The sequence below is a fragment of the Poecilia reticulata genome, linkage group LG3 (assembly GCF_000633615.1).
Source record: "Poecilia reticulata strain Guanapo linkage group LG3, Guppy_female_1.0+MT, whole genome shotgun sequence".
NCBI lineage: Eukaryota > Metazoa > Chordata > Actinopteri > Cyprinodontiformes > Poeciliidae > Poecilia > Poecilia reticulata.
In genome coordinates, this window is record NC_024333.1 from 27,587,016 (window position 1) to 27,607,018 (window position 20,003).

Here is a 20,003-nt window from a genome sequence, read left to right on the forward strand (position 1 = left end):
GCAGCTCTGCCCTTTATTTTCCAGGTGTGGACTGAACCATTTTAAAGGGGTTGATCAGAAAACATTCAGTATTCCTGATCTTTAATTTTAATCTAAGTAAATCCAGTTTTCAGATGAGGATTTTACTAACCTGGCCCTGTGTGAAAAAGTAATCGTCCCACCTTTAAGGATTCTTCTTGTTTTCGTTCAGCCACATTGCAGTGTTTTAAAATAATCCCACCTTAATCTTACTAAAGTCTAGACTTCAACCATTTTAATCCCATTGTTTTGGGTTTTTTGAGCCATTCACAGACAAACTTACTGCTGTGTTTGGAACTGATGACTTGTTATTCCTTTTCAGTTTGTTCTTTTAAAAAGCAAAATTTTGATTTGACTATTTTCCAAATACTTTTTTACTGTTACTCGAGTCATTTCTTAGTTACTTGTTACTTTTACTTAATTAAACGTGTGTTAAAGTAGTGCTACCCCCCAGTTCAATTGTGGGTACTCTACCCACCTCTGTAGTAAGACTGTTCATTTATTACATTTTTTGCATTTTTGYGCTTCCATACAGAAGAGGCCGCCGCGCTTTCCTTTAAAGCTACAGCTGCTGGATTTAAACTGCACGTTAATCACAACCCTAAATATGCWGCAAAAACAAACGGCTGACARCATTTCACCCACACGAATGAACTGCTGCTCCGCCCATTTAAACGAAGTGAAAGACGAGAAGTGACCCAGGATGACATAAATAAATATCAGGTTTGTGAGTCCGCACCCTTAGAGGAATGTGACTGTGTGCGTGGACGTGGCGTGGCAGGAAAATCCCGGACAAAGACAGACCGGGCTCCTCCACGTGGAGCCTGCCACGGAGCAAAACCCGCAGCGGGGACCAGAGCGGGGGAGGGCGGAGTGCTGCAGAGCCGGCGGGGCGGTGCGGTGCGGGACGGGCCAGAGGTGTTCTCCAGAAATGAACCTTTAACCTGCGGAAATCAACGCGTTTCTCCTGTCAACACTCCAGCTATGCATTCAGGTAGGCTYGATGTGCAGGTTATACAGCTGCTGCTCTGATTTCACCGACTGCAATGTTATTTAAATATTTAGTTTCCAGGTTACTAAGGATCCTGGGATTTAACGAGACYTTAAATATTTATCCGAGATGGAGGCTTRATGTTAAAGACGGACATCATTCAGGAACCTGTTTGTCTCGTCGTGTGAATGCGGTGGCAGATAATGCTGCAATGAAACGGAGCAAACTGCATCGACTGTATGAGGAAGCTGCAGTGATTTAAACAATAAAACATGAACAATACACTGATGAACCATCTAACTTTTAGTAAAGGACACAAAATGTGTTTTAGTTGTTGATCCAATGCTTATTGATAAAGAGAAAAATTGGAAGGCAATGACCATAAAACATTGAATTTCTAAGAACAAAGTATAACAATAACTAATCTTAAAGAGGCAGTTTTCATTTCGACCTACTYACCCTCCAACAGAGAATAAAAACTGCAGATTGTTTTTCATGCATCACAGCAAATTAGCTAATTTTMTTTTGCTAAAAGCTTCTTCTCTTTGATGTGACTATAAATAAGGATTCAGAATAATGTATTTGTTAAATCTGAATGSTTCTAAAACAGTCTGAAGATTTACAAGACTCAAAGAAAATTGACTTTTGGGTTTAAATGTAATGCAAAAACCGAAATAAACCGAAATTAATTTGTAGAACTGTATCATAACTTTGAGAATGTTATTTGTATCTTTTCAGTGAACGCAGTTATTTTCATTTTTATGGAAGCCATTTCCACGTCTGTAATGAGAWCAGAGTTTATAAATGAATCCTGTATTTATGACTTGATCATGTTTTACTTATGAGATAAAACCTAATAATAATTATCACAACATTCGCTTTTACACAGGCAGAAAAATGGCTTCCATTGTAGTGTTGTTGTTTTTCTGAAAGTTGACCTTTTTAACTATAATATAAAGCAGAATGTTTGATTTTTGTAAGTTGCTAATTTCAAGAAAGAAAGAAAAAAAACAATGCTAAAATCAGCAGATGTGAACTTGAAACCTTCAGTTAGTGCAGACGAGTTTTAAAATAATCTGGTTTTGTTTCCCGTATAAAATGTCTTCGTTTTAAATCAGACTTCCTATTAAATCTTGAAGTGTAACAGTTTTCATTGTGGGGAAACTACACTGAATGTTTGATCCCATCATTGTGTATTTTCAGGTCTGCTCATGGGGTACCGGCTGGTCCCACCTGCTCTGTCCCTGTGTTTCCTCATAAACCTGAGCCTGGCAGCACCGGGTCTCACTGGGACTCAGAGGTGACCCAGTTACTCCATTAGGGAGCCTCACTCATCACATTTATAACATTTGAAGCTAAAATTTAAGCTACAACATGTCCAGGTGACGGGAGATGTTTAGATTCATGTTGKCACTGTTTGACACTAAATCAGACTAAACTATTCCTGTTTAAGGTAAAAATATTTTATTTTTGGTAAATATTGGGTGATGTTCAAGTTACACATGTAGGATTAAAAATAAATAAACAACACTCAACACGTCATAGATCTACTTTAATGTGTTGTTTTTGTTTTGTTGTCATTTGTTCGTCTTTCAGGGAAGAATCGGACGTCCGTCCCCCTCCAGGWCTGATCAACCCCTTCGGCTCTGGAGAAGAGGAACGCAGGTGAGAGGCTTTCAAACGAGGCCCAGCTGATGAACTGTGACCTCACTCCGAGAAATGAGCTTTCTAAGAAAGCCCATTTCAAGTTTATGCCCACATCACCACTCGTTTCCTCCAGCCGCACTATTAAGGTTTTACATCGTTGCTAGCAATCAAAACCTAGCATAAAATAAAATCATCAGCCATTGTTTTTGTCAGATTGGTTTCTAATGTTGACACATAAAACTTAGACTGGAACGATTAATCAGATTAATTATCATGAATCAATTAATCGTCAACTTGTCAACTGTAGTACACAGACTCAAAAAACATTTGCTGAGAGCTCAACATTTTCAAAGGAGTTATTAACCTAAAAGTGTTAAAAAAATTATATATTTTGCATTTAAGATTAAAAAGTCCTTTTTTGTAAATGTTTTCCTATTTAWGTGGCAGCTTTAGCTTCATCTGATGCAAATTCAGTAAAAAAAGATAAAAAAGCCCTTATTGACCACTTTTTGCTATTCATTTATTAATCAGTTAATCCAAAAAATAAAACAAAAATTAAAGGATATTAAGAAAGATGTTAAAGACTTGGGCTTTTCACATGTTGATTCTAGGAAGTATTTATTTATTTATTTTTCAGTCTAGATGAATGTTTTGCTCTAAAATATCAAGCGTACACTGAAGGAATGTTATGTTATTTCATTTTAGGCAATAAAATGCCTATTTTATTYAAAAAAGGAACTTAATTGTTTATCTGCCATTGTAATATTGTRAAGGCTTAAATGAAAAATGTGCAGAAAGCACCTATTTTTTTATTTGATTAATCGATTGTTAAATAGTCAATACATTAATCAATAACTGAAATAATATTTGTTGCAGCCTTATATAAACCCCACAGGCTCCGTGTTTAATTTTTTACAGTGGACTGAGCAGGTTCTGTCTCGTCACTCTGGATTTTGGTTTCTGCTGCTGAGCCWAACTCTGATAAGAACTGCAGGAGAAACGCCAAACTTTGTTTTAATTATTATTATATGAATATTCCCAGTTCACATCTTTATTTTAATAATTTCACCAGTTATTTTTTACTATTTTAATMTTTTACTTTCTGTTATTTCCACCTGATGTTTTGTAAAACTCTGTAATCGCAGGTTGTTGCAGAGCTACATTCAGAAAAGTCTACGCAACAGCCAGGGAAGTCCTGACATCACTTCCTGGGAGCAAGGTAGACGACACCTACTCCAAACAACACTTAATATCCAAGATCCATACGAATATGGATCAATAAATCACTGAATTATTGAAAGGGTAACTTATTTTAATGATTTAACTGAAGAAGTAAAAATTTCTCTGGTCATGTCTCTGGTCATGGACTTGATTATTCCCCATTTTATCACTGATCGGACCTAAAGCAACTTTAACTTTTTTTTTTGTTTCACCATCCTACGRTGTCATATTTGGGCAGTTACAAAAAGAATAACTTTCCACCAAAATCTGAAATTTTGAGATTGATCTCAGAAATTTCCCAGAAAAAAAACACATGGATATTTGAGTTTCAAAAGTCAAAACAAACCATCATCCTCCTGTCACTTCCTGTCGTCTTCTTTGCCGTTTTCAACAGTAGTAACGTCCAGCTGTTGATCATGTCTTGCATGATGCAAAAAAAGTGTTTCCACTGTAGTTTTGCAAAATAATTTTATCTCAGTTCGGCCAAAAACCACCTCATTCTGGCACAGAAASTTCTTTTTGTTAAATGAGTTTTTTCCAAATACTTTTTCAAAGTGAAATTTAAATGAACGTTAGTATACAACGCGTCTTCTCTGTTTTGCTTCAGAGGTTTTCTTCCTGTTTCGTCTCTACGATTATGATCGCAGCGGATTCTTGGATGGCTTGGAAATTATGAAGCTGCTCTCTGACTACAACTCCCATCATGCACTAGGACCAGAGGCCAGTGAGCAAGTAAGCTGAAGTGACTGAGTCAGTGTGTTGTTGTTTTTAAGCCACTAGTCTTTCTTAACATTTCTTGTTTTTTTTTTTAGGCAGTAGTCTGTAGTATTTGTGTGCATTTGTAAAAACCTCCTTCAGGGTTCTTTGGCTGCTTTTTTAAACGTGTCTTTTCTTTTCGTGCCTTCTGGGTTCAGGTTGTGTCCATGGTGGATTTCTTACTACAAACTCAGGATCTAAACCAGGATGGCCTGCTGGACCCTTCAGAGCTGCTGTCGCCTTCATTTATTAATACACAGGTACACCGACAACATAAACTTTGACTGTTRGCAAAATTTACATGACATGCACACATTGTTTCATCTGTAATATTTTTTTATTTAAAAATCTGAAAGTTGTTATACTTAATAAATTACCTCCAATTGTCTTTAGAAGCTGCATTATTAGCAGAGTTGGGTAGTAACTAGTTRCATGTATTCAGTTACATTTACTGGAGTAACTCTGTGGAAAAAAATGTACTTTTTACAAGGCTGTACTTTTTTACTTGAGTAATTTTAGTGTGAAGTATCGATAATCTGTCCACTGTGAGAAACTTCACTGAGTGAAGAACAAACATGTTTTTAACAGAAATTAACAAGACACACACCTGCAGTTTTATTAGCTTCATATATTTTATTGAAAGAAATTGTTTTGGAAAATGTTTCTTTTGCTTAATTTTGTTATTTTGTAGTTATATTATTCATGTGAATTATTTTCATTTTATTTAATATTTAAATATTTTGTTTAAATGAGTTTAAATTAAATCAAATATTTAATATTTGTGAATACTACAATAAATACTACAATTATTATGTAAGCTTTCAACATTGACTTCAACTTTAAAGTTTAAATGTCAAAAGGTACTTGAGTATCCTTTTTACCAAATACTTTCAATCTTACTTGAAATAAGATTTTTATTTTTTGCACTGTGACCAGTAAAGRCTACTAGCGTGCTTAGCTTTAGTATTAGCACTAGCACTAGTGATGTAGCTAAACTAGCTAAAGCGAGTTACCATAGCAATTGAAAATCTATCATTCAGTGTTACCTTTGAAAACCAATATAACTGATTAAAATACTAATAATTGTAACAGCTTTTAATGTCCTCAAGATTTGCTCCAATGATTTACTGTTGCATCCTAATTGATAGATTTTTTATTTTTTTTGCATTATTCTTTGAAGTGACGTTGTTTATCTACATCTACCTTAAAGGGCTCAAGCAACAACCAAAAACCTCATCAAGAGCAGGAGTTGGCAGAAGAGAACATGCAATCAAACACAATTACTGTGGAGTCGAATGCAGGAGCAGCGGAGCAGAAAGACGAGCAGCAACCTAACATAATGACGCTTCAGGACGAACCCATAAAGCAAACAGAGGAACATCAAGATCAAGAACTTCCTAATGCGCTAGCAGAAACCCACCATGACCCTGTGCATCAAGGACAACCAGAAATATAAATATTAACCACTTTACCATTTAGCCTGCTGCAGAAAAAAAACTTTTAAAGATAAAAGATAAATTATAAATTTATCACTGTAAATTGTGTGTGTTTTTTTTTAAATATATGAATCTCTAAGCATATTTTAACAAATGGCTGTTAAAATGCTGGGCCTATTCAACGGCTTTCTGTCACATTCTTTCTACGAATAAAGTGATTCCCACAGCTTTTCCCACAAAAAGCCTTTTTGTCACYATCAATGAGTCACATTCCCTACTTTCAAACCCACATCTGATCGGATTTGTCATTGTTTGCAACTATTATTATCTGTTTGGTATTTAACCATTATACCCAAGGAGTGCAATCAGACTGTTATTTACTTACACTGCTATGATATATAGTTAGCTTAGTAAACCCAGTGTGCTTAGATACAATGGTGATGTGCCATAAAATAACACAAATTTTCAGAAAATGGTCATCTTTGTTATTACATTCAGAATGACCAGTTGAAATAACAGAAATGTAAATTTTTTTACCAGTTGATTCAAAATGTTTGCGGGAAAATGTTTGTAAATTGTAAATCAACTGAATTTATAAATGATTTATTTACTTTTTGAATTTGGTTTAAAGGCTACTGCCTTAATAATAAATAAATTGTTTCTTTGATTTATTTGTGTCCTATTGGTCTAATTGTGTTTACATTTAGGTTAGATTTTGTTAGAATTTATAAGTAATAAGTAATATATAAGAATGCACAAATGTTTAAAAGAAAAAGTTCAAAAGTTCAAGCATATATATATATATATATGTGCTTCAAACGTTTTTCATATTTCATTTTATGTATTTATTCATTTTGTGACATTAACGTTACCTCACAAACCGAATAAACAGGTAACGTTCGGTTGCTAGGCAACATGAAAACAAGCTGAAAGATGGCAGAGGACATAGAAAGTGAAGGTAATGGAGTTAACCTACAGATTTAGAAGTACCGCAGGACTTGCTGAATTTGTTAGAGGTGTATTACGACAGCTTTCGTTTTTCGGCTCTGTTTCAGAAAACGAAAACATTTTGGTTATTCACAGGAAGATAACGGCCGCCTTCGAGCCGTTTGACTACGAGTCCAAAAACACGGTGGACGTCCGGTAAGTAATAGTTGATGTACAATTATTAAAAAAGTACAAAATAACTAATAATAATAAAATGGTATTTCAGTTTTTCATTTTAAATATTGAAGCTCGTTTTCATTAGACACGGAGACACATTTAAGATTTAATTTCTATTTGTTTTGATGATTATGATTGAAATGATAGCATTTTGTCATCAGTAAGAACAAATCTGTATACATTGGGAGAATTAAGTGTTTGGAAAACCTTCTGGACTGAAAGGTAGAAAGAGTATGTAGGTCTCCTTTTTTGTCGTAAGTATTTTTTTTTTAAAAAAGCTTGAAACCAAACGAGGTCAGGAAATGGCGCAGTTCCTGCATCAAGCTATGCAGATATAATGCTTCCTTAACTCTCATTATGTGCCTGTTTTCCAGGGAGATTGGTACCATTATGTATTCTCTGGACTGCTTCCCCACTCAAGCAGACATACGTGAATTTATAGCAGAGGTCAGAGCAGTCTTTATGTTTATTCTTTTCATACACAAATGAACTAATCACGATTATGTAAATGAGCGGCTGCTGGCCACGCCCTCCCAACTCACGTGTTCACCTCAGACGTATGAAAATGGCTTCAAGCAGAAGCACAGCAGTACAACTTCACATCTTTGTTCCAAAAGCACAGTAATTCAGCACAAAAACGTTGTTTTTTTTCCTCTAATGCGGCATTTTTATAAAATTCGCGAGGTAAAAAGAGAAGCACTTCTCTCAGCATGTAAAAAAAAATAAAAAATCTGACAATGTCGGTAATGTCCCGACATGTTTTTCCAAACACTGTACCTTCTTAATATAAACTATCATTTCAAGTTTACTACAATTCTGCTAGTCAATGCGCAGATATTGTAGCGCAACATGAGACACAGTCAGGACCAGCAAAGGCGTCATTTAGCACAGCGTTAGCTTATGCTAACGGACAACTCATGACTGTGCTGAACAATACAAGAAGACACACAAAACATTTTGTACTTACATCACCATCATATGCAGGTTTGTGACAAACAGGGACATAACTTTCCATCACTCCCAAGTATTTTAGATAAATCCGGTTCTGTAATGTTGGTAGTTGTTAAGAGGACTTCTTCCTAAAATGATTTGCGCGAACGACAAATTTCTTTGGCAACATCGCAGGRACATTGCAGGCAAAAATAAAATGAAGCCATGCAGCTCTGTTCTCCGTGAATGAGAGAAACRCATGGACCGCACAGAAACGTTTTCCTTTTCCAGAAGCCATAACAGCGGTAGTTTAGCGTCTTGAATGAAGTGGGTGGAGCTCCACTTCAGGCATTTAAGGTTGCTAGGTAACAGATTGTGAAACAACATAGAGGTTTTTGTAACATGGGCTCCTTTGCAGACACCAGAAGAATATTTACTTATTTCCAAAAAACAAACAAACAAAAAAAAACAAAAAACAAGTGGGTGTTTGTTGTTGTTATTGTTTAGTTTTTAGATGCAGGAAATACCCAAATTAGCATAATAGTGGACCTTTAATGTGCAAAAGTTCTGGTGTAAAGTTTAAAGAGTAAAACCCAGGTGTCTTGTTCTGTCCACCCAGGTGGAAGAAAATTCCTCAGGAACTGTACATCTAGATAGGTTCATGCCAGCTATGACCAAAGTCCTGTTGGAGAACAAGTAAGACAACTCATGTTGGCGTCATGACACCAGCATTCAGATTTTGATGCAGATTTTCTGTTTGTATAGTATGAAACTCCTTAATAATTAACTCTTTTACAGTTATTTTTAATCACCATCACCAGAAAACACACAACAATCTATTTTGTTATGAATGGACAGTGAAGAGGTTCATCAGATAAAATGCTTTTTTTCCACAAATGTGTTTTTCATGTTAAAGAATCTTGCACCATCTACTATTGCAATTATTATCAAGTGTTTATATTGATTATTCACAAACTCTTAGAAGTATATGTTGAGCCTCCAGTCTGAGGTGACAGAAAAACTGATTTATGATTTAAATGCTTCTCTTTCTTGGCCTGACCTTTAGACAGACGATGGATKCATATTTTTTTCACAAAACAGTGAATTTCCTCTTGTCCAGTTGTCTTACATAAAATTAGATTCAAAGTTATTCTCATGAACTAATCCCCTATGAGCATTAATGTTTGAAGCTTTGTTAGAAACTTTACATTTTTATTCCGTAAAGTATATAAAAACTAAACTTAGACCTGTAATCCGGCGGCCCAAAGACTTTAGAGTAGTTAGAGGTTTGTGGAACTGTTTTCACACTGAACAACTCTTAAAATAGTTGTTCATCTATCCATGTTTTGTCTTTTCGTTAAAATGTGCAACATTTATTCACAAAACAACGTAGAACAAAATAAACCTAAACACAAAGTACATAAAATAAAAGAAAGCCTGAAAGGTAAGAGTCCTCATTTTCAAGCAATTCTTTTTTATAAAGAGAATATTTTAAATCCACAATGATGCTGATGATATAAGAAGAGTATAAGTGTCCTGGCTGTAAGTCATTTTAAAATGTTCGTTGTAAAACACAATGACTCCTGTGTAGTCTCTGCGTTACTAATCATGTGTGATGTGTTTGAAGAATAGTAACCGGCGTTTTGTTGTGTCTGTTAGGTTTCCTCCCATCCCCAGGAGCAAAATATTTCAGGCATTTAAGGTGAAATTGGCTGTTTCTTCCTCATCCTGTCGTTTGTTTCTCTGAAGCGGCTCTTGCTGAAACTTTCTCAAGAATTCACATTGTCACACGAGCAACAATAGTAACCCGTAAACTGCTTCCAGGTTCTCGACAAAGAGCAGAAAGGTTTCCTCGAACCCGAAGAGCTGACAAAGTTTATGATGGAGGAAGGTAAAGCAAAAACTTCAAGAGGAAACAGAAGCTAATACTAGTTGTGGAGAGTGGATTCAGTCTTAGTATATTTTTTATTGAAAGACATTTTGCACATTTTTGTGTTTGTTTTTTAACCAGGTGAACCTTTCACTCAAGAGGAGATGGACGAGATGCTAACAGCACACACCAATCGGAAGGAGAACGTCATTTATTACGACAAGTTGATCAACAAACTCACTGCTGACGCTCCCAAGTAGAAAGAGTCACTGTGTGCTAGAAAAACCTAAGAAATAATTTGTTTCCTCACTATTTCATTAAATGATATTGTGCCAGTAAGTGTGTACTGGACTTGATGATATGGAGATAATCCAGGCTGTTCAGGTTCTGAGTTGCTCAGAGCTGCACTGTGGGCTCAAAATAGATGCTGGGAGACAGACTGGGTCTTAAAATAGCAAGACGTCTTGCAACCTCTGCAGAACATTTTACAGTGAGCTTATTTAACAGTGGAGATGTTCTTTTCCACACTGTAGTTGGAGCATATACAGAGTAAAGGCAGCGCCGAAACAGTAAAAGCCTCATCCACCTCATCTTCAGTCTTCAGTGGGTGAAGCTTCACTGTTGCCTTCTTACAGCTAAGTCATTTTAATGAACGTCAGAGAAAGTGCTGCAGCGTCGATAAACTAAGATCTCATTCCTTTATGAGGAAGTGGCAGAGAAATATAACCAGGTTATCTTTTATTACCACCATCTACTGGTGTGTTTGTTCCTTCAAACTGTCATTGTCACAAGTTAGTGAGCATCTTGGCTTTTAAAAATCTGTTAAGACTGAAAGTCGTTTAATAAATCCTGAGCTTTAGCTTTTTGAATTGCCTTGTTGCTGAAAATGTGCTATATAAATAAAATTACCTTCTTTCCTCTTATCTATCCTGAGTACATTTCTAAAAAAAGATAAACATTTTTACTGTATATTTGATATCAAAAAACATGCAATGGATGTAATAATTTTACATTATAGCAGATGTAATGCTGCTTCAAAGATTTCAATTAAAGCTTCAGTATGTAACTTTTATTTTAAATAAATGTTTCCACATATTTGTTAAAACTGTCCTTATGTTGTGACAGCCAACCTGAAAAGATCAACATCTTCCTGGAGCTGCTGTTACTGTCTGAACAAATGCACCGCTCCCGACCGAAAACAACCAATCACAGCCAGGAGGAACTTAATGGTGCAGTCAATCACCCTCCTGTACTCACTGCTCAGTGTGCTAACAGCAGAGAAACAACTTACCGTTACAGGAAAACCGTTTATCCTCCATCATCGGTGGCCATGCTAACTAGCTTAGTATACACAACAGATTCTGCTGTCAAGAAGAAGCTGAGTAGCAKAGAGGAAGAAGCGCCACACAGAGGGTGATTAACAGCGCTAAGACCCGCCTTCTGGCTCTGATTGGTTGTTTCTACACTGAGAGAAGAACTCGACTTTATCCGTCTCATACCGTCAGTGACAGTTTCAACAAATTAACATCTGATTGTTTTAAAGTAATTAGATTACACATTTACATTTAAAATGTGTAAACACAGTGAAACTGGTCAAGATGATCATACAGTCATTATCTTGTACTGAACTATCATTAATCCAAAGGTTAAAGGTGATGCGAGTTGGTAAAGCAAGTCGATGGTGAAACTAACGTTAAAGTCGGCATGAAATGATTTAGCTACATGAGGATGAGTYGATAAAAAATGTCATCGTGCTGCTCTATCATCAAGAAGCTGTGATGTGTCATGAATAATTAATAACAAAACAAAGCAATGATTGCTGATCAGCATTTTATCAGAGATGATTCTGCAATGACTCGACATGCATGAAGCAGTTACACAGCTGCAGAACACACATGAAYGATCCCACTTATCCAACGCGTAGATAAGTGCTGCGACAAACAAACGGTTCCCTCACTGAGCATGCTGCAGTGTTTCCATCCACTGCCAATCTAGCATTTAAATCACAGTTTAAGACAAATACAGAAACTTCAAACAGAAATCCACAGAAACAGGCTGTAAAAAAACATCCTGATTTTATCAAACACCAACAGTGAAAACAGAATAAGGCTCATTTACCCTCACAGACCTGCCAATTACAAGCAAAACAAATGCACAAGATTTAAAGAGGTTTCCACACTTTCCTGAATTTCTGAACTCATACAATGTAACAAAAATCATGTGTTACACATATAAAGTGGTTTAAAAAAAAGTAGTAATTTTTAACCAAGAAAAGAAACTTTATGTTAAGATATAGGGATGAAACACACGTCAATCTGAAAGAGAACAAACAGCAGCAGCTGGAATGTTTGATTTCTACATAGTGAGAAGATAGTAGAGTTGGCTTCATTTCAATTAAAATTCAGTTGCATTAGTAAATAAAAACAAAATAAATGTAATGAGGTATAATRTCATTTTCCCAAACAAAAAAGGAAGAAGATGAGAACATCCAATACCAGATGAGAACTAAACATATAAATATATATTTTATGAATGGTCCACTGTCGTCAGTCATACGGATTATAATGTCCCGTTAAACCTCAAAAATAACTAAAGCTGAGCTGCTTAATCCAGAACTGTAATGAGAGATTTGGTCCAAAACAAGCAGTAAACAAAGTGATGGAGGGATAAAACTGAAAGAGCTGCAGAGACAAGTCATTACATCTGGCAACCAAACGTGACTCCATATTACTTTTGCATTATTTCACTGCAACTGAACTACAGAGAAATTACAGTCCAAACACAAACATACCAAAAACCACGACGCACAATTTTCACATAAACAGGGAGAAACGGGAGCGTCAAATCCCRAGAAACGGGAGAGTTTTACCTCAGAGAAGCAGAAGAGGCATCAAAAGTTTGAATCCAGCAAGTTTTCACTCAAAACTTGACGTTTCTACAAGATAAATTATTTGCTAAAAGGCAAGTGAGGCATTTGTAAATCACATCCTGCCAAAGACACAGAAGATTTAATTATTTCATATTCTTAACTGCATAGCTGCGCTCCAGGTTGAAATACAAATACAACTGATCCTACAAAAGCTATGTGTGCAAATCTTGGTCAAAAACCATAACAAAAGCCGAGTGGTGCAACAAAAACATCTGATCACATCCAAACCTCTTCGTCTCATCCAGAACAAGTGTCAAGTTTTTTTTAAGGCCTCAGAGAAATGAAARGACAAATCATTAAAATCACCAGAGTCGGATGATGAAACATTTACTGAGTGTTTTATAAATGTTTTATTGTTAAAAATTAGCTAAACGGAAAAAGTGTAGCTACTAAGTTTCAATATTAAATGACACTGAATCAGTGAGATTGTCCTGAAACTAAAGAAAATCCAGTTGGATTAGAAAGAAAACTACAATTTAACATTTAGTGATTTTCTATTGCATGTCGTTTGGAAGTTAGAACAGAGTCAGCTACAGAAATATGTATGATCCGACTCTGAAGCAATAACAATGACTTTCTTATTTTCAGTTTGGGCCCAGAGCTGCAAATTTAATGATAGCGTTAGCTGTGCAGCCATGTCAGTACCTGAAGGATCGGGTGCAACACACCGAGACTCGAGAGTCAAAAGGACGATMTGGTGTCCCTCCTTAAATCTGCAGAACCAAGCCGGCAGCGGAGACGTTGTCCCCTCCACCCGCAGTCTGATAAACRTCAGTGCACACCAGCACCGGCGCCACGCAGATCTGGTAGTCGTCCTCATGCCAGCAGCTGACCGGCCGGCTCTCCAGCARCGGGATGCGCTGGCTGCCCTCGCGGTGGCTGACGGAGAACGAGTCGTCCATAATGAGCCTGGCTTTTCTCAGGTCGATGTCGTTTGAGCCGCAGACGTGACGGTTCGCCGTGAGCGARGCCTTGGCGGTGGCGGACATGGTGTTCTTCCACTGAGAGCCGCGTGTCACAATCATGGCCTGGAAGGCYAGAGTGTGGACATGGAGGCGAGTCAGAGGCTTACCCTTCGATTTACCGCCGCTGGTGGCGCCGCCTGAGCTAGCAGCCTGGTAGCGCTGGTTGAGGATGCGGTAAACCTCCCTCATCTGGTCGAGGACGGTCGCTACGCGAGGGTTTGGGTCCGACAGCACCGTGATGTTGGAGCCTTTGAGTAGGCTGAGAAGATTAGGGAGTTCTTGTTCATTCATGCCTAAAGAGTCTGCCTGGAAAAGAAGAATTGAGATCAATGCTTAAAGGGGATTACTGATTGGTGATCGGCTGCTTAGAAACGAGAAATCTGATCTGAACTCAGATCAGATTCCACTAATGAGAACTCTTTGGTGTGGAAGTGGAAAAAATGAAGTCGGTGGAAACAAAAAGACATTYTGGACGGGAACGTGTCTGATGTTCATTTAGGTAACTATTAAACCGAAGGCTACAGTTCAACATGTGAATGTAAAATAAAATGTAGCTGATTTTTGTTTGGGTTTAAAACAAAAAGAGAAAATCCACAAAACTGCTAATTTAGGATGCAAGAAACTGTAATGTTTGTTTTACAATGGTAAAATCCCGTTTACTTGAAGAGCWGTGAAACACTGAGTGTCTCATGTCGCCTCTGCTCTACTATAAATATGAATGATCTCATCATACAAACTACAACGCTCCTATCAACGACAGTAAACGGCATCAACGGATGGAGAAGCATTGTTGAAATGAAGAAGTCAAATGTCTTTTTAACCTGTTTCTGGTATAAACACCTTTTTTTATACCAAAAGGCAACATAGTTACTTGATTAATGCTGCCCCTTTAATGTTTAATAAWAAATAAATAAAAAAAACTTTTCTGATGGATTTGAAAATGGATTTGTTGTTATTTAATATATAAAACCCCCCCAGAAAGTTTCTAAAATCTGTATCATGACATCAGAGCTTTATAAAATAATAAAAAATGGTCACAAAACCTTTGACGTCTCTAAAAAATAACTTGCTGTACAAAAATTATATTTAAAATGTAATACTATGATCATTGTTATATGGTTGTTGTTGGATAAAAATAATAAAAAAACATTCCGTTTGTTGTAAAACTCCATATTTTCACATTCCACGTCGTTCTTTCCAGTCTGCATTTGAGAAAAGTACTCAAACTATTTTGCTTGCAGATTTAAATCAGGAGATTTAAATAAACAAATCTAACGTCCACCTCAGTGTTTTCTACACACTGGCCTTTCTGATTTCCATGTTTGGATAATGTATTTGAAAATGCCAACATGGACACATTCATTTAAATATTCAGTCATACATACATGAGGGATGACATGGTGAAGAAGGTCGTCTACTATATTCTCGTCCACAAAACTTGCCATCTCAAAATGGATGCCGATCTGAGGCGACGAGGAGGTCAGCAGGTCCGCCAGCCGGGAGAGGACCGCCTCTCGCTCACCTGGAACAAAAACAACATGGAGGACTCAAAGGCACTTCAAGCAGCAAGGAGAGGAGGTGAAGGAAGCAAAAACTATGATGTGAATTTGTTTAAAGTGATGAACTGAAAGAACATGAATCCAGTCAAAAGGTCAAACTGGATCTGGGTCTAGTTTTGTTGTACAAATCGTCCAGTTCAGAGAGGAAAGTTCGGTTTAACCTGTTCTTCTCGCTATTTGAACTTCTGCTTTTTCAGCTGTCATGACAAATACAGCTCTGGAAAAAAGATTAAGAGACCACTTAAAATGATCACTTCTCTGATTTTACTCTTTATAGGTATATGTTTGAGTAAAATGAACGTTGCTCTTTTATTCTATGAACTAATGACAACATGTCTCTGAAATTACAAGCATAAATTTAGTTTTTATTTACAGAAAATGAGAAACGGTCAGAATAATGAAGAYGATGCAGAGCTTTCAGACCTCAAATAATGCAAAGAAAACAAGTTCATGTTCATTTAGAAACAACAATACTAATGTTTTAATTCAGGAAGAGTTCAGAAACCAATATTTGGAGGAATAACCAGAAGGTTTTTCCAGAGCTGTATTTCCCCAGTAACTCAACGGAGTTGAAACCCAGTTTGTCTGTGAAACAAATTTTACAAATAAATCTGAATCAGGTATTCTTAGTAAATCGAAGCAGTTGATTATCTGAACAGCTAACCATCAAACTAAGTCATGTTTTCTACCTGAATTGAAGGGGAAGTTGTCCATCATCTGAAGCCCTCCCACCACCACCAGATCAGGTTTGAAATCTTCCAGTTTCTCAGCAAATTCTTCCAAAGAGTCCAAGTAGGGGTTATGAGTGTCACTGTGAATGATATATCTACAAACAAAACATGCGACGTCCAGTTTACTTACAAAGCACTTTTAAAAACAATCCAGTCTGACCTAAATACTTCCAGGTGTTCAACTTRAAACACAAAGATGCAATGAAATGGATTTAATAACAACAAAATATAAAACATAAGTGTCAAAATCTCTGCTATTCACAGCAGAAAACCTGATGTTTACTAACAGACGTAAAATTATAGCATGCATCTCAATTCAAACYTGCACAAGATCTGATTTTAAGAAAGAAAAAAAGAGAAAATAAAAAGCTTAGAGATCCACCAGAAAAATGAACCAGACATATTTTTCTTAATTTTCCAACACTTTTCAATTGTTGCTAACAACTCTCTTCAGTGTGCAGGTTGGTTATTGAGAGACGTCGTCTCAAAGTTACATATTTCCAGATTCACTGAGGTTTAAACATAAAGCAAAAGGTTGTGGGGAGCCATTTAGGCACATATTAGTTACAGCAGCTGCACAACCCTTTGGTACGTCTTGCATTTCCAGTTTTGGTAATTTGTTGAGGAATCTTTTGGTTGCTGCATTTCTGAATGAGTAAATTGACCTGCAGCTGACATGAGGCCCTGAAGACAGTGAGCAAAGTTAACTGAGATAATCGCCAATATAAACACACTAAAGACTTGTTAAATATACCTGTTTGCTCTGCGTGAGGTGTACGTCCCCCAGCTGGCACCAGATGAATATTCAAGGATCAGATGTATGTCTGGCTCTTCTATCACTTTACCAGCCACTGGCAAGAAAAACAAACATGGACTTAGAAGAGAATTAAGCATAAAAGAGAGGTCATGTTTAATCTAGATTACCTGTAATGTGCTGGGACAAAACTTCAGTGAAATCGGTGCTGAAACTTCCCCCTAACAACACGTCACATCCCTCTGTTGCCATGCGACCGGCCATCACAGGAGCATTGCCACCTACAGACCACCTGCTGCCAGGTAAGTCACGGGCGCCGTCCACCAGCTCATTGAAGAGGGTTTCATTAATCATAAAACGCCTGCAGGAGCAGGAAAAGAAAGTAAAACGACAATACTAAAGACTTAAAAGAGTTYGTAACATTATTCTTTTTGGTTGTTTTATATTACAGGAACAAAGTTTCCCCCAGAAAACTTGCTAAGCCCAGTGGTTGGTGCGATCAGGCATTCATTCATCCAGCAGCCCGTCATGTGTTTGCGTTAAAAAATGTTTAAAGTTGACTGAAAATTCGAAAATATCACTTGATAATTATGTGTTATTGAAAATTGGAAGATTAATACCTGAACACCAACTCTAAAGTCTTTAAAAATGCAAAACATTTTAAAAGCATTTTAAGCAATGTTTAGCCTGGCGGGGGCACAAGTAAAGCCTGGTGGCCCATCAGGCTTATAATACACCAGAGAGAAACCTGCAGGAACACAACATCGCTGAGTTTTAGTGTTGTAACTAAATTAYTATGTTAGTTATTAATTACGCAGAAATAAATTGTGCAAATTAAAGCCTTTTTAATACAATATTGTGAATGCATTAAAAGATGCAAATAAACGTACCATTCAAATTCATTCTATATAAAGAAATAAACATTTTGTTCCCCAAAGTGTAATAACAGAATTCCTTTAGTGATCATTTGTGGCAAATAATGCAGCTAAAAATATGTCTAATATCAACATGAGATAAGCTCAGCTCTTTCTGCTTGACTTGTAGAGCTGACCTGTTGATTAATATACTGCTCAAAAAAATAAAGGGAACACTTAAGTATTCACTTAAGTGTTTAAGTGTTCCCTTTATTTTTTTGAGCAGTGTATATCATTTTTTGATTAACCAATTAATGATTGGCTAGCAAAAAGTGCTAAATTAGAGTTTGGTTTTTTACATCATTTGAACCAGGTRAAGCTAAAACTGCCACTTGATTAGTTATGGTTTGAACATATTAACAGAAAAAGAATCTTTTTTTTATCTTGCAAAATATATATAATTTTTATATCGTTTTGGCGTAATAACTACTTTTAGCGTTGTTCTTTCAGCAAACTGGTATTTTTGTAGAGTCTGTATTCTCCAGTTAAGGAGTATACACAACTTTTACTGTAAACATGCTGCTCGCCATCCAACATTACTTACTCTGCAGCAGCTCCCGGTGCAAAGAAGTAGGCAAAGCTCTGAGCCAGTTGTTCAGCATTCTCCAGATAGTCATAATGCAATGGCTGGTCTGTGTGAGAGATGCCTATCTTATTTAGGAATGACACGCCGTCTACTAGGAGGTCGACGCAGCCACCAAACCCTGAGGAGGGAGGAGACACAGAAGAAGAAATACAATTACACACCAACGTTTCTCCCTGCAGCAGCCATACAGTCCATATCTGAGGCCAAAACAGAAGAAGAGAAAAACACTGAAGTAAATTGAGGAGAAGAAGAACAAAAGCAAAGTCGTGCAAATTGKAGGTTTTACAGAAAAGCTGCGACATGAATGACAGTGGATCGGTGGGAAGAGTAGTTAGTCGTCTTAYGACCCAAACGTTGTGGGTTGGATTTCAGTTTCCTGCTGACCCATGTGACCCAGCATGTGAGGCTTTAATGCAAAGTGATTTCAGTGGTCAGAATGATTACAACCTGCCACAATGGAGGGCAAATGAAACATTGAACAGACTAATTAAAACCTAAATGTCAGATCATCTTTCAATTAGATTAACATATCAATTCTAAAGTCATTCTGCTTCATCACAACTAMGTTTTCTACTGCTTTCTGCTAAAACATGACAGTTTGTTACACATTTTWAAAAAATATCACAGAGACTAATTTATATTGTTTCCCTTAATATAAATGATACCAGGACTGCAGCTAAAAATCAGTTATTGATTAATCAATTATTTTGATGATTAATCTATAAAAAAATAGGGATATTCTACATACTTTTCATTTAAGCCTTTTTATACAATATTGGAAATGCATAAAAAAATACAAATGAACAATTAAATTCCTTTTTGAAGTAAGAAAATAAAMATTTTATTGCCTAAAATGCAAAAGCATAAAATTATGTTAGTGCACACTTGGTCTCCTGTTGCAAATGACATCTGCAGCAAAAAATAAACTACTTCTAATGTCCAAATGTGAAAAGTTCAGCGCTTTAACATTAATACAGTGTAGGGCTGATCTAWTGACCATATTTTCAATTAACCTATTAATAATTAGGTAGCAAAAGGTGATTAATAGAAGCCTTCTTATACATAATTTACACTGGATGAAGTCAAAACTATGCCACTAGAGTTTTGAGTTGAACATATTCACAAATCTTTTTTATTTGATCTTATTTACAGTTTTGGCTCAATTACTGCTCTGGATAGTTTTTTCTTTCAGCAAATCACCTTTGTTGACTCTGTTTACTCCAGTTAACAATTAATYAATTCATCACGATTAATCGTTTCAGTCCTACGCAAAGTTATTGTTTTTTAATCTGACATTAGTTTACCCTGCATGAGATTGGGAAGCAATACGTGTCACCTAAAGTCAGTGTGAAATGATAACAGGCTGAGTCTGCTGTCAAACAGGGTAAAGGTTGGTCCAGTACAGATTATAAAGTGAGTTTGATCAAAGTCTAAAAACTGGATTTTTGGAACTGGGTCACGACATCCAGGCTGACATTTTTCAACATATTTACAGGAAACTAAACTAAGTTGCTAACTAAWGTGCTGGGAGT

The 20,003-nt window shown here is 36.5% G+C and overlaps 3 protein-coding genes across 3 annotated transcripts; 2 read left to right on the forward strand and 1 right to left on the reverse strand.

Moving 5' to 3' along the window:
• The first annotated feature begins 560 nt into the window (after positions 1 to 560).
• Positions 561 to 6,295, forward strand: cgref1 (cell growth regulator with EF-hand domain 1). Its single transcript, XM_008405797.2, has 7 exons — positions 561 to 1,012; positions 2,213 to 2,309; positions 2,606 to 2,674; positions 3,802 to 3,875; positions 4,485 to 4,609; positions 4,792 to 4,893; positions 5,844 to 6,295. Exons 1-7 carry the CDS (start codon positions 1,003 to 1,005, stop codon positions 6,087 to 6,089), a joined length of 723 nt encoding a protein of 240 aa, XP_008404019.1. The 5' UTR covers positions 561 to 1,002; the 3' UTR covers positions 6,090 to 6,295.
• A 641-nt stretch (positions 6,296 to 6,936) lies between these two features.
• On the forward strand, positions 6,937 to 10,375 carry drc8 (dynein regulatory complex subunit 8). Its single transcript, XM_008405796.2, has 7 exons — positions 6,937 to 7,027; positions 7,125 to 7,212; positions 7,608 to 7,680; positions 8,783 to 8,859; positions 9,823 to 9,865; positions 9,988 to 10,054; positions 10,175 to 10,375. The coding sequence occupies exons 1-7, from the start codon at positions 7,003 to 7,005 to the stop codon at positions 10,291 to 10,293; spliced, it is 492 nt and encodes a 163-aa protein (XP_008404018.1). The 5' UTR covers positions 6,937 to 7,002; the 3' UTR covers positions 10,294 to 10,375.
• Positions 10,376 to 11,846: 1,471 nt separating this feature from the next.
• adpgk2 (ADP-dependent glucokinase 2) lies at positions 11,847 to 18,788 on the reverse strand. Its single transcript, XM_017304185.1, has 6 exons — positions 18,430 to 18,788; positions 17,142 to 17,332; positions 16,972 to 17,068; positions 16,176 to 16,312; positions 15,313 to 15,449; positions 11,847 to 14,233 (listed from the first exon to the last, which is right to left on the reverse strand). The coding sequence occupies exons 1-6, from the start codon at positions 18,771 to 18,773 to the stop codon at positions 13,670 to 13,672; spliced, it is 1,470 nt and encodes a 489-aa protein (XP_017159674.1). The 5' UTR covers positions 18,774 to 18,788; the 3' UTR covers positions 11,847 to 13,669.
• Between the last annotated feature and the right edge of the window lie 1,215 nt (positions 18,789 to 20,003).

Bases quoted from the DNA above. Each gene is read 5' to 3' on its own strand.
- drc8 (XM_008405796.2), top strand. From the start codon at position 7,003: ATGGCAGAGGACATAGAAAGTGAAG. The intron at 7,213-7,607 runs GTAAGTAATAGT...CCTGTTTTCCAG, and splicing joins AAAAACACGGTGGACGTCCG to GGAGATTGGTACCATTATGT. The intron at 9,866-9,987 runs GTGAAATTGGCT...AACTGCTTCCAG, and splicing joins AAATATTTCAGGCATTTAAG to GTTCTCGACAAAGAGCAGAA.